The sequence below is a fragment of the Carettochelys insculpta genome, chromosome 3, assembly GCF_033958435.1.
Source record: "Carettochelys insculpta isolate YL-2023 chromosome 3, ASM3395843v1, whole genome shotgun sequence".
In the NCBI taxonomy this organism is placed as follows: Eukaryota; Metazoa; Chordata; order Testudines; family Carettochelyidae; genus Carettochelys; species Carettochelys insculpta.
The window spans coordinates 178,568,687-178,586,504 of record NC_134139.1 but is presented as its reverse complement, the minus strand read 5'-3'; the positions used below and the strand labels follow the sequence as shown (position 1 = coordinate 178,586,504).

The 17,818-nt window shown below is 40.1% G+C and overlaps 1 protein-coding gene and 1 non-coding gene across 4 annotated transcripts in view; one reads left to right on the top strand and one right to left on the bottom strand.

Moving 5' to 3' along the window:
- Window positions 1-17,818, bottom strand: part of ASAP2 (ArfGAP with SH3 domain, ankyrin repeat and PH domain 2) — a 231,254-nt gene that overhangs the window by 130,864 nt on the left and 82,572 nt on the right. For all 3 annotated transcript variants that reach the window (XM_074991235.1, XM_074991236.1, XM_074991237.1), the window contains exons 6-9: window positions 16,483-16,612; window positions 13,026-13,111; window positions 11,603-11,678; window positions 10,563-10,649 (exon numbers count right to left, since the gene is read on the bottom strand). In XM_074991235.1, the coding sequence (XP_074847336.1) occupies window positions 10,563-10,649; window positions 11,603-11,678; window positions 13,026-13,111; window positions 16,483-16,612 (379 nt within the window). The remainder of the gene's footprint in view (window positions 1-10,562; window positions 10,650-11,602; window positions 11,679-13,025; window positions 13,112-16,482; window positions 16,613-17,818) is intronic.
- Window positions 9,494-9,594, top strand: TRNAL-UAA (transfer RNA leucine (anticodon UAA)). Its single transcript is given in 2 exon segments — window positions 9,494-9,531; window positions 9,549-9,594. It is a non-coding gene; the product is annotated as a tRNA-Leu (tRNA).

The following is a 17,818-nucleotide window of genomic DNA, read 5'->3' as shown; positions in this document are numbered from 1 at the left end:
ACTTGCATTGTATAATCTGCCACAGCAGGTTCTCTTTCGGCTGTATCTTCCCATATAATTCCTCATTGGTGACCTTCTGCATCTGTCCTATTCTCAGGATCTTTCTGTAACAATTCCTCTCAAATGCCAATATACTTCTCTTTTCTTACATCTGTACAACATGCTACTGAATACACACATTGTCAAGATGCTCACCTTCATTCCTAAGCTAATGGCTTTGCTCTTCCAGATCTTATCCATCACCTTCAAACACACTAGTCTATAAGGTGCCACAGGACCCTTCGTTGCTACTCTTGGTTTTGTTGTTCTAGTTGCAATTTCCTTCTTACAGTCTAGATCATATGTTACGTTGCTCCCCCATATGTGAACTTCTCTACATTCTCTAGTTCAATCCCATCTACACTGCCCTTCCTTGGGATTTCCATATCTCCAAATAACATTGTTTTTGTGTTACTGATGTTCGTAATCAGTCCATACAGCTTCCCTTCCTTCTTTAGCACCTGCACGGTATTTACTAGCTTCTCCTCATCTTCCTCAATGATAACTGTTTCATCCACGAACCTCAAGTTAATTCTTATCTCGCGCAAAGATATCCCTTCTATCTCTTCCTTAATCTTGTCCATCAGTCCCTCTAAATGCATGATGAAGATACTCAGTGATATCAGATCTCCTTGTCTAGTACCTCTACTCATTCTCAGCCAGCTTACCAACTCTCTGCACGTTCTCACCACTGACTCTGCATTGTCACTGATAGCCTTCAACAGCTGTATCAGTCTGCTATCTACTCCCTACAACTCCAACACCACCCAAGTCACTTTCTGATCTATACTGCCAAATGCTTTCTGAAAATCAATGAAGCAAGTGTAGATGTTCTTGTTCTTTTGTCGAGCTTTCTCTGTTATCAATCTTAGTGTCAATATCTGCTGTATGGTACTTCTATCTTTCCTAAATCCTGCTTGCTCATCCGCTAGATGTTCTTCTATCTGCAACCTCAGTCTCTCCATCAGTATCATCAGCAGCACCTTGCTTAAATGATTCCTTAGTGCAAGAACTACAGAACAATTGCCCTCCAATGCACTTCCTTCTTGTGCATTGTTACTAGCACAGATCTTGTCCATTCCTTAGGTGCCTTCCGTGCTTTCCATGCTATGTTACATAGTTGGTGTATTTCCTGAATCATACTTTCTCTGCCATATTTAACCATCTGTCCCATGATCTTCTCATTTCCAGGGCTCTTGCTGTTGTTCTTTAGTTGTTTCACTGCTCTTTCTCCTTCGAAATAGTGGTCTCGCTCTCGATGCTCGGTGGAGATATCTCTTTTCAGTTCTTTGATCAGTCTCTCTGAGACACTTGGGTCCAAATGTGCTTTGTATAAATCGGTACAATATCTCATCCATCACTGCACAATCTCCTTGTTCACGAGCACCTTTGTCTTCTCGTCTTTGATCGCCATCTGCTTTGACTGCCACTTCCAATAATATTCTTAATCATCTTATACAACTTCCTGGTCTTATATTCGCCATAATATCTCTCTATAGCTGTGTCTACACGTGCACGCTACTTCGAAGTAGCGTCACTAACTTCGAAATAGCGCCCGTCGCGGCTACACGCGTCGGGCGCTATTTCGAAGTTAACTTCGACGTTAGGCGGCGAGACGCCGAAGTCGCTAACCTCATGAGGGGATAGGAATAGCGCCCTACTTCGACGTTCGACATCGAAGTAGGGACCGTGTAGACAATCCGCGTCCCGCAACGTCGAAATTGCCGGGTCCTCCATGGCAGCCATCAGCTGGGGGGTTGAGAGATGCTCTCTCTCCAGCCCCTGCGGGGCTCTATGGTCACCGTGGGCAGCAGCCCTTAGCCCAGGGCTTCTGGCTGCTGCTGCGGCAGCTGGGGATCCATGCTGCAGGCACAGGGTCTGCAACCAGTTGTCGGCTCTGTGTGTCTTGTGTTGTTTAGTGCAACTGTGTCTGGGAGGGGCCCTTTAAGGGAGCGGCTTGCTATTGAGTCCGCCCTGTGACCCTGTCTGCAGCTGTGCCTGGCACCCTTATTTCGATGTGTGCTACTTTGGCGTGTAGACGTACCCTCGCAGCGCCTATTTTGATGTGGTGCCGTGCAACGTCGAAGCTGAACATCGACGTTGCCAGCCCTGGAGGACGTGTAGACGTTATTCATCGAAATAGCCTATTTCGATGTTGGCTTCATGTGTAGACGTAGCCTATATCTTCACACTGCTCCTCTAACCACACTGCCTTATCCTTTCTGGATGTTTTCTTATCTCACTGCATTTCATCCTATATTGCTGTTCCACCCTCTCAGACACATCCCTTCTGATCTTCAATGTTCTCTTCTCTCGGACCAACTTCAGTGTCTCCTGCATAATCCACTTCTTCTTGATCTTCTCTCCTTCTGGAACAGTCTGCTCAATTGCCTCTTCTATCACCTTGGCTATCCCTTCGACTCTCTTATCTCGTTTTTTCTCTGTGGCCACATTCCTAATCTTCCCTTTGAGCGCTGCTCTGTACACATTCCCTATTTCCTCCTCACCTAGCCTCACCACACCTCTTCTTTCCTTAAACTGTGCTTTACACTTTCTCTTGAGTTTCATCTTGATGTTTGCGATCACGAGACTGCGGTCCAAATCTATATCCGTTCCTGGGAAAGTTCGGCACTGCTGTACTGATGTTACTGTTCGGCACTGCTGTACTGATGCTGACTGTTACTTATCACCTTATTACTGCAGTGTCCAGTATGCTCACCGTTCACTACATGTGGTGAACAGGACACCATGGTGTGCTGAAATGTGGCTTGTCACAGCTGCACACATGGAGCGCCCTCCATCCACTCTGTGCACCGCCAAGCATGTGACAGCAGCAGCAGAGATGGCTCTTCCTGCAGCTCCTACAGCTAGGTGAGGATGAAGCCCGAGATGGTTCCTGCCGCCCAAGCACTGCTCCTGCTGTCCTGGCATGGCTGGGGCCTGACGCAGATCCTGCTGTCCCAGCATGAGCTCAGAGGCCCTGGCCCCAAGCAGCACAGCTCCTGAAACCCCAGTGGCCCTGGCTCTATCAGCAGCAGCTCCAGAATATACAGTTAGAGCAGGGGGTGTGAGGGTGGGCTAGGGGTGCCTGTCTCTGGGGAAGGGGAAGTGTATTCGTGAGAAAGGGGGCTGTGGTGAATATGTAAGGATCATAACCACAAGTGTGGTGATCACTGAATTATTATTGAACTCCACTGACTTATTATCTTCCATAAGTTTGCAAATGGATTCTTGATCATTTGCTCTATTTTTCCTAGCACAGAAGTTAATCTGACTGGTCTCTAGTTTACCGCACTGCCCTTATGTCCCTTCATATAGATGTATACTGTATTTTCCCTTTTCCACTTGTCTGATATCATTCTCTCTTCCATGACTGGAGGGGGGAAAAATATTCTCCTTAATTTCTGATGACAGGACAAGAAACAATGGAGGTTTAAGTTGGCCTTCAGAAAAACTTCCTATCAGTGTAGTTAAGCACTGGTATGAACTGCCCATGAAAGTTGTGAAATCTCCCTCACTGGAGATATGTAAAAACAGGTGGGGATAACCTAGATGGTTTTTGATCCTGCTATGAGGTCAGGGGACTGGACTTCATGATTTTTCAAAGTCCTTTCTAGTTCTAGTACTTCATGATTCTATAGCTAATAGCTCAGATACCTCCTCAGGTCCTTGAGTACTCTAGAACTGCATTAATTTGTCTCTTCACAGCCTAAGTCTGTGAACTCATGTTCAGCTGATTAACCACAAGTATCCCCAATTTTTTTCCAGAGTCACTGCTTCTCAGAACAGAGCCTTCCCACCTGTAAATACGGTCTACATTCTTTGTTCCTAAACCTATGCAGTTAGTCATATTAAAACACATAAAGCAAGAACTACAGTTCATCAAATGAAATTAATAGCCAACAAATTTAAAATAAAAAAAAAATTCACACAACATACAAGCAACCTAGGGAACATTGTCTGAGAGAATGTTGTGAAAGCCAAGACCAGAAAAGGGTTAAAAAAAAGTACTATATCCAGTAATGGATGATAGGTCCATCAATGGCTATTAGCCAGGATGGCCAGGAATGGTATCTGTTAGCCTCCCTCTACCAGAAGCTGGGAATGGTCAATAGAGGATGGATCATCTGATGATCAACTGGTCTGCGGCTTCTGAAGCACCTGGCATTGGCCACTGTTGGAAAACAGGACACTAGGCTACATAGTTCTTTGTTCTGATTCAACAACTGTTCCTAAGTTCTTCTGTATATGTAAAAATATTATTGGCTTACACCCAGTTCAGCAAGTGACGTGAACAGCTCTGTATCACTGAACTGTTTTCTTCATTATTTACCATTCCCTCACTTTCTTGGTATCATTGGAAAACTACCATTGATGATTTTATGCTTCTGTGTATGTCATCAACAAAGATGCTAAGTAGAGAGGGCCAAGAAGTAAGCTTGCCACACATCCAGTAATCAACTGGAATGCCCAGTCAAAAAGGGTCTCTGATGGCTCTGGTTGCCACTGCTGACCAGGCTATTAACAGTCCAGTTGGTGGTGGAGCAGAGCCCTGGGTTTAAGCATGGGAAGTGTGAGCAATGGAGGATGGGGGATGGTGTGCATGGGTGTGGCTTCAAGGTATAGGCAAGATAGAAGGAAGAGCAAGTGTGTTCTGTTTTCTGAAGGTAGAACATTTGCAACCTTATTAACCACTGATACCTGTGGAACTTCACTAGAACCACACCTATTTGATCATTATTCCCCATTTACACCTTTATTTTGGGACCTACCAGTTAGCTTAGCTGATTTAATGTGTGCCATGTTAATGTTACATCATTCTCCTAAATGAATTAACAATTTCTACTCTCTAGTATCCTATCACTAGTTGTGCTCTTGTTGCTTTCTAGTTTTATTGCTACTCCCTTGGAAGCAGAGACGTCAACAATGTAAAGAGAAATCAAGAAGTCATTGTGTCTTAAGGTTAGTACCTGAACTTATAAGTATTCTAGAATTTGAAAACACGTTATGTATTTAAAAAAATAAAAACTATCAGGCAAGTGAACACACAAGCAAAATTAATTTTCAGTGACTAATTGAGAGGAAGTTGTGCTGTAACTCAAGTTTTGGGAAGTTGCACATAAGGGAAAATGATTACAACAACAGATGTTCACTATGAATGTTCAAAAAGAACTTAAATATATAATAGGAACAATACACAACATTTCCATTAGCTCATTCATGAAATGGGTTACAGTCTCTCTCTCTCACTCTCTGAAAGCTCTAATTTAACCTAATCAAGCAACCGGATTTGATTTCCATCAAAAAGAACAAATAGTTCATTTTAAACTTTGAGTTGCACTAATACATCTTCTCTCCCCATTAAAAGCCCAATACATTTTTGTGCAATTCACAGAACACAAAGGAAAAAAGAAACAAGTTTTGTATACAGATAAAACAAATACTTTTGAAAGAAAAATCCAGTTTCTTGAAATCCACATAGAAATCATGCAAAGTACCATTTATAAACATACTAAAACACTTACTCTCCTAGACTTCGGTCACAAAAGGTAAGTGCATTTCAGGAGAGGGAAAAAAAGAAGATCTGTTACAGTACAAGAAATTACATTGTAATGAACTAGTCTAAATAACAGTTTGTTGTACAGTAAGTTAATATCAAAACTAATTGGCTTTCCAGTGCTTAATGTTTTTCAGATAACTATATTACTTTTAGTACCCCACAGGAAGTGGTATATCTATGAACACAGATTTTCACATTAAGAGAATGATGCACTGTGAAATTAGCAGAACATTTTGTTCTAAAGCTGTTTTTACATGTATATTTTTAAACTTAACAAAATACTCAACAACACAGACCTAAAAATGTGTATTGGTATCACAGCCTTATTTTTACTTCTAAGTGCATACCAATTTGTTTTACCTCCCCCCCCCCCGCCGTTTGTAACAATGTGTTCATCATATGCTTTTGGCACTTTAATACAAATACTAACAAGGAGAAAAAGACAGACTCGGAGAAATTACCTCCTGAATAACAATGAAACCCAGTTCGACTCAGGCCATCTTTTTCAAGCAACAGCCTTAGTTAAAACCAAACCTCGTTGCAAGTTGTACTGAAGAACAAAAATCTCTGATGCAAGAGACAGATTCCAGAGCCAAGGTACTCCCTATCTCTACTAGCTTATTACTTGCCTCTTGCTCCCCAGAACTTAATGTGAGGACTGTTACCAGTGTCCTCCAGTTGGTCACACATATGTTACTATGGCCTGGACCCAAGTCATGTAGAAGTTTACACATTAAGGTCAACATCTTCAATTGCATCTGGATAAAAACTGAGATTGTCTAAGGAACAGAGGTATACTGGGTACCATTTACACATAACGGGCACCATACTGGAAAAGAAGCAGGTATATTACACATTAGCCGAGCTTTTCAATGGAGTGTTAAAGAACAGTGCAAAACACAGCAAACGGCAGTAGTGGGTATGAAAGTGAAAATAGGTATTTCGTGAGAAAAGCCTTTCCAGCATATATTGGGAAAAGCATTCAACTGCCACTGCTACTGCCACTGTGAAGCCTGGCTATAGATCAAGGATCCAAAAGGACCTCAGAATAAAATGAACAAATAATGCCTTTAAAGGGCTAACAACTATCTTCTCCAGTATGCAAGCACCACTTCCCCCTTCTCTGGAATGAGATTCAGTGAACTATCTCCCAAGAGAATTCTACCTTGGGAATGGGGTGGAAAGTATTTAACCAGACCATTCATATCTAATGAAAAAGAAGTTCACATCTGTGAGCCACTACAGTACTGTTCAAAGCGTCTTCCCATTTTCACTAATGGCAGGCTCAGATACACTTTAAATGAGGCATGACTGCATAAAACTGTAGAAACCCAAATAAGAAAGCAGTCTTGACAGCTGAGTAACTCCCTAAAACTTTTCTCTTAGAGCTCTCCAAGAGCAAGAAGTTTAAAGATGTATGTTGGTATCATCTCACAGGCAATAGTATCCAGTATTGCGGAATGGTTTATGAGCATGACTCACAGATTCTAAGGCCAGGAGGGACCACTTTGAACATCTCCTTTTACTTCCCGCATGACACAGGCCATAAAACTTCCCTACATAAGTTCCTTTTTGAACTAGAGGACATATTTTCGAAGAACATCCAATCTTGATTTTAAAAATTTGCCAGTTGTGGAATAATCTATTTCAGTCCTTGGTAAACTGCTCCAACAATTAACTATCATTTAGCCAGGACTGGAACCAGGGGCAGCACAGCCTCTGTACTAAGCCCAATGTAAGGTCAAACAAAGAGGCCTAGGAAGATACTAGTTATTTCACAATTCATGCAATAATCTCTCCCCTAAAGAGAAGCTAACAGGCAAAATGTTATTCTTGTCATTTCGTTTATGCCCCCTGTGATTGACAGAAATTTCCTGCATATCATTGATAGACCTTTTTGAATTAAGCTTAATTATCTTTAAGGTCCAATATTTTAAATGAATGGTTTATGTATAACCATGTTGTATTGCATGGGGAAGGGCTGCCACAGCTAATTCAGGTACTAAAAATGGTAGATGCTGAGTAAGGCAAATCAGCCATATTGTAAGCCCCTCTCCTGGAGATGTTGCTAGAGGTTTTTCGTTTGTTTGTTTGTTTTTTAAACCTGCTTTAGGATCCTGCATAAATTGCAGCACTCTGGATGGAGATACTCAGAGGTGAGGGAAGGGAAATGTGAAACTGAACATTTCACCTTTCTCAATTAGCATTAAAAAGGTTCAGATACCATCAGAGTGCTTTAGTTTGCAGAGAACAGATGGTAATTTTAGGCCAGTTCTTTATATGCAGGTGGGGAGCCTACAGCCTGTGGTCCAGATCTGGACAGTGACTTGCCTGGATCCAGGCCACGAAAGGCAGGGCTCCCCTCGAGTACCCAGCCTGCTGCAGGGTCGGGGGATGGGGAGGCCTTAGCCTTGGAGGCCAGAGTGAGGCAATCTGGGCCTGGATCCAGCCCACAGCATCTGCATGGTGGAGGGAAGAAGTGGTTCCATGCACTGCTGCTCCCTCACCCACAAAACGGGGGAACATCAGCAGCCTAAGTGACAGACAAAACCGACTGCCGAGACAGTTGCCACTTTCATGGGGAGGAGTAGAAGATACTATGCTAACACAAACCTAAAAGATCAACCTAGCAGAGGAGACCAGAAATTTAATAAGAATAGCCAGATGTAGGCTTCGTGTGTGTCAGAGTGGAGGAGATCAGAAGAAAGAAGACAAGAGATCAGAAAGAAGCTAAAGGAAAAAGATTGCAAGCAGCTCAGCATACTTGACCAAGGAGAAGGACTCTAGATGATTCACAGGGATTGCTGAGATGGTGATTTTTGAGAAATAACTAAGCATGACTGTAAAAAGAATTGAATGCCTGCTCCTGAGTGTGGTCCATCCCACCCATTCTGTGGTTAGCCAGCACTCACAGAACATCAGTGTTAGGAAGTAGATATTTTCCTTTGATATTGTAATGTTTTCTTATACATGACTATATAGTTCTATGTAATCTGTCACTGCAGATTTAATGTTACACTATAACATACTGAAAGCTCTATATATGCATGTGAAGTTTCTCTGTGTGTACCTTAAGTAGTTGACTGAAGCCATATATAATCTGTGTCCAATTTACTCCATTATGTTGTGAGGTTAATTATTTTTTGTGTTACACTACAATACAGTTTTGTATGAATGCCCACGGGCAGAAGTCAGCAACCAAAATAGCCAGAAGAGCCTTTTTTTTTTAAATTCGGCAAAAAAATCAACAATTCAAGAGCATCAATGCATGTGACTATGAGACGGGCTTTAATAAACAATGTCAGCCCATATTTTTTGTAACCCCTCTTTTAACAACCGTGCACACACAATGATTTGTAATGCAATACATGTTTACTGCAGGATGTTCACAAACTTTTTATATTTTCTATTTCCTCACACTTTACCTGTGTGTTTGTACCACTACCTTCCTGAGTGTCAATCCTACCTATTTTAATTATGCCAAGTTCATTTCACATTTAATTTCACTTGTCTTTCTTAAAATGTGTGTTGTCCTTCACAGCAGGAATGCCACAAGCTTCCTTTTCCTTTTCAAAATCAGGACTTTATTAGCAACAGTATAATACCCCACAATGTACTGCAAATATTAAAGGGGGACTTATCCAACATTATGAGATTATATATGTTTTCCTATTTAGATATGAGTTGTTAATTATTGGATTTTAGATGTTCACCACATATCAAAAATAATCAGGAGGGATTTTTTTTCTTTTTTTACTTTTCAATTACAGCGTTGGGAGCCACAAAGAAGTCCTTATACAGTGACAGGTTACAGACCCCACCTATGGAGAACTTGTATGTCACACTGTAAAACCTCTAAGATTATTGTAGTAGAGGCACTAGACACCTGGGCTTGTCAGGATGACCGAGTGGTCTAAGGTGCCAGACTTAAGAGGAGGCCTGTTGAGTGATCTGGCCTCTGAAGAGGAATGTGGGTTCAAATCCCACTCCTGGCACACCCTAACTTGGGTCCGGAAAAGAACAACAAGAATGATTAAAGGTCTAGAGAACATGACCTATGAAAAAAGGCTGAAACAATTTGGCTTATTTAGTTTGGAAAAGAGAAGATTGAGGGGAGACATGATAGCGGTTTTCAGGTATCTAAAAGGGTGTCATAAGGAGGAGGGAGAAAACTTGTTCTTTTTGGCCTCTGAGGATGGAACAAGAGGCAATGGACTTAAACTGCAGCAAGGGAGGTTTAGGTTGGACATTAGGAAAAAGGTCCTAACTGTCAGGGTGGTCAAACAGTGGAATAAATTGCCAAGGGAGGTTGTGGAATCTCCATTGCTGGAGATATTTAAGAACAGGTTAAACAGACATCTATCAGTGATGGTTTAGACAGTATTTGGTCCTGCCATTGGGCCAGGGGGCTGGACTCGATGGCCTTTCGAGGTCCCTTCCAGTCCTAGTATTCTATGATTCTATGTGTACAAAAAGGTCAATGTGTACCAAGACTGCAACACTGTATTTATTTTATAATCTGTGTAGTCTCTTTTACCATTTAAATATATGATCTTAAAAAGTAGTCTACTTGTACCTCATTACCTATTATAGATTGTATTTTTTTCTCTTTTCCTGTCTTGCTTTACTGAACATACTGTAATTACCTGTTTTTTTCTGAATAAGTAAGTCTTTGTTTTTAAAGAACTACTCCTCCTATGGCAATCCTTTGAGCAAAGGGCTTTCCTTCCAAAGGCTCCTTCACAAAAACTCTCATTGAAAGACTTGAGGATTCCTTCCTTCTAAAAAACTTGTTGGAAGCACCTATCATCATCACCAACAACAAAGATTAATAACTTCACCAAAAACAAAGAATATATTTATACTGCTGGTGGAAATAGCTGTTTGTACTTCCAATACTAACATTAAATTAACATTGCATTTACAATGGATATTTCAAGGTTAAGTCACCTTATATGCTTACCTCTTTCTGCTCAACCTGGAGTGCTGATTTTAAAATATCTCTAAGCTGTATTAGTTGTTTTTTTTCCTCATCCTGTGCTTGCTTAATCTAGAGTACAGTCAGACACAAAAGAGGTTAAAAATTAATGTGTTACTATTTATATTAACACAGTTCTTTACAGCTTGTTACTTAACTAGTTCAGATTGCCTGACAAATGATCAGTAAGAATAAAAATACAGAAGAAATACAATAAGTTCCTCTACTCAGATGCCTGAAAAATTGACTGGTTTGGCTGCTGGTGTGCTGAGACCACTACCTATAGCATACTGTATAATGTCATTCATGCCATATGTCTGTCTCTGTCTGCTTTTGTCTTATATTTAGATTGCAAGTTCTTTGGGGTAGGGACTGTCCTTCTGTTCTGTGTTTGTACCACACCTACTACAATATGGGCTTGTCTACACTAGCTCCCTACTTCAAAGGGAGCATGGTAAGCAGGGTGTTGGGAGTTTATTAATGAAGTGCTGTGGAGCATATGCAGCACTTCATTAAGCAAATTCTCTCCCGCCCCGCGGCAACTTCCAAGTGTTAAACTTCAAAGTGCCGGCTCACGTCTAGCCGCAGCTAACCCACCAGTACTTCGAAGTGCCCAAAATTTTGAGGAGTAAAGGGACTTCGAAGTACCCTGGGTAATTCAAAGTACCGGCGGGTGAGCTGCAGCTAGACTCGAGCCAGCACTTCGCAGTTTAACACTTCAAAGTTGCCGCGGGGTGGAATTTGCTTAATGAAGTGCTGCGTATGCACTGCATTTGTCAGGTATGCACCGCAGCACTTCATTAATAAACTCCCAACACCCTACTTACCATGCTCCCTTCGAAGTAGGGAGCTAGTGTAGACAAGCCCTATGATACTGATCCACGACTAACACTTCTACGCTCTATTGCAATATAAATAACTAAATAGTTTTATAATTGACTCAAACCCTCTACTAAAAAATCTGAGTTAACACGATTTCTTTAACACAAATATTTGAAATAGCAATACGGCAGACTGCTACTTACTGTGTGAAGATCAGTTGACAGTGTTTCAATTGAAGGCTTGAGACTTTCAACCGCTTTCAGTCCATCCTGGAAGAAACTTTAAAAAAATATTTTTTGTTCAGAAAGGAAACAGTATTCTTAGAATTAATTACATATGCTCAAGCTATTTTGTTCTTTTCCTTTAAAACACCTTACCGAAAACTGGTAACTATACAGACACAGAGACTCCATCTACACAGAGGGGATAGCCATATGACAATTTAGGAAAATGCAGTAAACTGCAAGACCACAGGATACATTCATGTCATAGACGTAAGAAAAATTCATCTGCTACCTGCCCACTAACACATGCTGCAGACTCATCTAACATTCCAGCTTTTTGAACACTTTAAAAAACGTGATATCAATTTAAAAATCAACCTGCTCAAAACATTTCCTCTTTCTCACTAAAAATATGCTCTCTCTTCTCCAGCATGTACACACACCACTTCCTTTCTTTGAAGGCCCAGGAAAAGTAAGATTCAGTTTGAGAACACTGACAGTTCTTCCGCACATAAAAACATTGTGAATTTTAAAGTCCAATATCTCAGGATCTGATGAGAGCTTATGACAGAAAGGAGTACCCCACAGATTCTCAAAGGGACCCACACAGTCACTTAGGGCCAAGAATTTGATAAGTATGTGTTCCTTGAGTATGTATGCAAACAGACAATTCTGAAAAACTATGATCACTGTGAACCATATTGGAAAATATTTTCCTGACCTGAGCTCAATGAAATGCATAAAGTAGATGAATGACAAAGATTACTGAAAGTGATTTTTGAGTATTACTAGTAATGTAGATGTTATGCTTTTAAGATGGATGTTTATGGCTCTAAACAGGCGGATAACTCTTAATAATATTAAGTTTATTGCTACACTATCAATCTGGCAACAATAAATACTGTTAAACAACAAGTTCTAGTACCCTGAAGTCAAAAGAGGGCTTATGAGTCACTACTGAAGTTCTCTATTCAGCTAGAGTAAAGCCATTCTCTCAACACACTTTTACCCTTTTGCTTACCCAGTATATTTTTAGAGAGAATGGAACTGAATTAACTCATTGCTACATAAACTCAGAAAAATCTCAAAGCCAGCAAACTGATTATGAAACATGGCAAATGATCATGTGATGATTATTTGGTGCTGACACCTTGCCACACTATATATCTCAATCTAACACCTTAATTCACATTAAGTAATACAGCATCAAACCTCTGATTGATCAATTACAACAAGTCAATATGTCAAAAGTGTACCATGAAACACGTTCCCCTGAGTTTCAGATCTATTTTTATGGCACATAAAAATATTTTTGGAAAAGTTATTGTCACTACAATTTTCTATGAGAATGCAACATATCGTTTCAAGATATTCTATAGCTACTAAGAAATATAAAACTTACTTGCACTGTGCATGAAAATACTTGATCAGATTCTGAAGCAAGTCAACTCCTTTCTTAATCTTGATTTCATTGACTTTCAGCAGGTACTGTTAAAACAGTAATTCACAGAAGCAAAATTAATGCAATATGAAAGATTTAAAAAAGCTAGAAAAACTTAGACCATGTGAAAGAGAAACCTCAGGGCTTCAACTAAACCTCAAACAATTGGCATCAATTTTTCAAGTCTCAGTACACAATATACTTGCTGTTAACTCACCTCTTTGCCCTTTAATTCTTGAAGCCTACTAAAAGTCAGACCACAAGAAGCCTGAGGGAGGCCTAGAGTGCCTTCAAGGAATCATCCTAGCCAAAGTGGCATCTAGATCCACATTCACAGTCAAGCCAGCCATACTGCAAGCCTAAAATACCCCTTTCGGGTCCAAAAATCATGACATAAGAGGGCAAAAAAGCAGTTTTTCACCTGTGGTCTGATTTTTGCATTCCCCTGTCTAACTGCATTGTGTGTGTCACAATTTCAGAGCTCCCAGCTCTCAGAAATTTACAGTGAATATGGTGAAGCTGGATCCTGAGGGAGATCACTTTCTAGAGACTCAACCAATTTCCAGGACCCACTCTTTCAGCATTATACAAACACATAGTAAGAGATGGTCCCTGTCCTGAAGAGCTTATGGTTTAGTGTAGATTATCAGCATAGTTTGATCCTATGACCCTCAAATCCTCCCCAGCTATAGAATTAACTTGTGAGGGAGGATTATCCTTTACATCAATCAACTCCTCCAGAGAAGCACAACACACACATTGTCAGTGCATTACACAAGTATTCCAGATAGAAAAGTAAAACACTCATCACCATCAGTAGTCTTGGTTTCCATTCCTGGCTCTGGGAGCACATTGTGGCTAGCTGTTACAGTCAGCATAACCAAATGTAAAAACTACCCTCTCTGGTCAACCTGCAGGGACAAAACACAGGACTTTTGGATGTTAAAACATGAGCCTCTATCTCATGAGCTAAACAGCCACACCTGAACTCTTGTCCCCACTGAAGTCAAGATTCTAGGTCTCCTAACATGTGAACAGTAGAAACACAAGACTAGACAGGACCTCCTGAGACACTGAACGCTATCTCTCCAGCCACAGGTTACCCCATTTGTAAACATGATAATAGCAGAGTCATAAAACTTTATTTGTAACCTAGCAGCTACAGTATGACATAGATGTACACTGTTACACATAAGCACCTAATCTGATATGTTCTTTCTGAAAGACTCTGGCAGAGCAGATGACAAAACTCAATTACACTAGAAAGCTAAGTTCTATTCCTAGCTCTGACTCAACTGACCTTCTGCAAGCTCTTTGTTATCTTCTCTGTGAAACTGGCAAATGATAGTTATTCCATAAGTTATGAAACCTTGACTAAAAATTAGAGCTATGAAAGGTGCAGAAATATTACTGTATTCAGTGGAAGAGCTAGGACAGAAACCTCCACATTTCTGGGCTTTCAGTTTAATGCACTTTCCTTTAAGCTTCAGGCCACTGTAAGAAGAGGGAGGGGAGGTGTGTTTCTTTCATTTTGCTCTTCCAAAATCATGTGTAGGTGCAGCTTTACAAATCATCAGGAGATTCTGTCGAGTAGGGGGCAAAACCATGTCACCTATGAAGAATTTGTGAGAACTGGTAATGCTGAACTTTACAACCACACATAGAGCACTTCTTGTAACACCTGAGCTGATTCTTCTCTGATAAGGAAGGAAGGAACTCAAAATAAGCAAGAGATGCACATGTACAAAATGCATTGCTTCATTAAAGAAAAATAAATATTTATTGCAAAAGAAAAACAAGCTATAAGAAGGGCTTCTGAAATTCTTTTTGACTTTTAAAGTATGACGAAATTAAAATGAAACCCCACAACCAGAGAATATATCCTATAAAAGAAAAGTCTCCAAGTGGTATAGGTTTACTAAATTTATTTCTTCCTTAACCTATTCAAGATCATAAACCATGGAATATTATTGCTATAGGAATGGTTATGGAATATATTTATTCTTTTCTGCATGACTGAAGGCTCAAGCACAGACATTAGTACTGCACTTTATTGTGCTTGTTCAAATGAAGCACTGAATGGATGAAAGCATCCAACCAGCTTAATACAAGATACATTCAGCTTTTTAAAGGGAAGAGATTCAATGAAGCGCAAAGGCCCAAGGTTGTTCTCATTACACTATCCTTTTTTTCCTAAAATTTCTCCTGTTGCAGCAACATCAGGAATATTATCCTATACAGCACATTCCTGTGCTGTACTCATTTCACATTATTTGAGTCTCTCCTAGAGAGCATTGGTGAGGGCTTGAGAAAGTGGAAATCAAGTAGGATTTCCAAAGCAGTCCAGAGGATTCTGACGCCCATTTCCCTTTTAAAATTAATAGATATCCAAATACCTTTGGCAGCTTAGCAAAACTCAGCCTTAGACACTGTACAGGAATACAAGGCTCTCCTAATGAATCACCACAGGCTCAGGTATTAAAACCCTATATTTGTAATTCAGGGCAATTGCTACTGAGTCACACCAGCAAGTGGAACAAACTAGCTCTAGTGAATACTAAAGGGTAGAGTGTCTCAATAGAAGAGGATTAATTTTCCATGCCACAACTTAAAGGCTGGATCTGTAATATGAAACCCAAAAGGGTGAAGTACTACATCAAATGCCACAAAATTATAAACAATGATTGTTACATTATTATCATCATGATGAAGAATCTGAAGGGCAAAGTGCATTCCTAATAGCTGTTTGTTTTTCAATACCAACCCAATGGTGTGGAACTGAGATTTTTTTCATATTACACCACTGCAACAGATAGCAGTTTAAGGCCTAAATAATTTGGGGTGTAATGGTAGTGTGAATATTTATTCATTTAATCAGTGAATGAAGTATCAAATGAGGCATAGGTGATTCTATAATTTATCAGTACATGTTGATCCTTTCTAGTCCATCAGTGTTGGGACCCAATCAGTACTGAACCAGAGAATTTGCCAAACCACTGCGGCATTACTAACATTTCCGTTGCTTACTGGGCTTTCAGAAGCCATTTAGGAGTAAATTAGAGCTAAATAACAGCACAGAACACTGATAAGCAGTAAACAAATATTATGAGACCATGGGAAATTGGCCACATCCATGATAAACAGACTTCTAGCCAACTAAAATCATGCTCCACTATGGATATTGCCAAACCAGAGAATGCCGGACTAGAAAGGTTCAACCTGTATATGAAAATAGCAGAGACTGTAGATTACTTGTCAGAATTAGCGTGCTAGGATGAAGAAGTTTAACATCTCAAGTCCCATAATAAACTTCAAGTTTTCTTTGAATGAAACAATTATCAAAAAGATAGAAACTTATCTTTTCTCAAATTTCTTTAAGAGTATTAATGGAACAATTGTACTCTATGTTAAACCTTACCTCACACATCTGAAGCTGGAAGAACCTTCTCTCTTTCTCCATCTCTTCTGCAATTTCAGCTCCACTTATTTCTGTACGAATCATTCCATGTAGCTTAGCATGCTCCTTTTTCTCTTTCTCGATTTTTGTACTACATGGAAAAGAACTGCTAAATCAAGTATACCTCATAGACAGTTGTAGATCTGCAAGTTTTAGATTACTTCCAATTTCTGTTTCATCTGAAATTTGTCAATGACCTACACTATGCCTACACCAGCATTCTTCTTTCAAAAGAGCCATGCAAATGAAGGAAATTGAAATGCAAGTGAGGCACAGATTTACATATGTGGCACCTCATTTGCATATCCTTTTAACAGAAGAAAAGCAGTGAAGATGCAGCTCTTTCAAAAGTAATCCCCAACTTAAAAAGAACCCCTCTTCCTATTTTATTTTAGGAAGAAGGGGTTTTTGAAGATGGGGATTACTTTCAAAAGAGCAGCATCTACACTGCTTTTCTGTTTTTGAAAGAAGCTCTTTCAAAAGAATATGCAAACGAGGTACCAAACACGTAAATGTACCTAATTTGCATTTCCTTCATTTCCATGCCTCTTTCGAAAGAGGAATGCTAGTACAGACATAGCCCAAGAAGCAGACAATGACTTGCTGTGATAGAAGTCTAATCGAACCATGCTAGCATGGCTGACAGCAGAACATGAAAAAAAAGTAGTAGGAAGGCAGTGATCTTACTGAGAGAAAATACACATTGATTATCTCACCTAACCTCAGTTAACAGAGCTTAACTTTGTCACAAGATTTTCAGAGCCTCCCCTGTCAGCATAGCTTCTTCCCCATATGCAGAAGTCCTAGTGCCCAAACCACTCCTGCCATCTCTTCTGGTGCTGAGCCAGCTGGCACTGGGGATGCCAGCTGGCTACGTTGAAGATTTTAAAGTCTACTAAGCCAGGTCACTTGATCCTCTGAACGTTGTTGCCAGTTTTCTGAAACCTACAGGTAAACATGGATTCTGCTATGCCAGATCAAAAATTATTTTTTTCATGACATGGTTTTAACATTACTTTAAATAGAAAACCTGGAATTAGTACATAATTACTTGAATGTGTTTAGAATTTCCAGTGATCAATAAGCTCTGTACTTGCATCTGTCTCAAGAGAATGAGATGAAGTTTCATGTTTTGAGCCCCAATCAGCCAAACAATCTATCCGAATTAACATCTCAAGTCAATCTTGCTACTGAGAAATGTTCTGGAACATAAACATTCAATCCCCACTACATTCTCCTAATTGGTAAATCAAATGAAACAAACTCCTTGCAATTTTCCAGTAGCCCTGAATATATC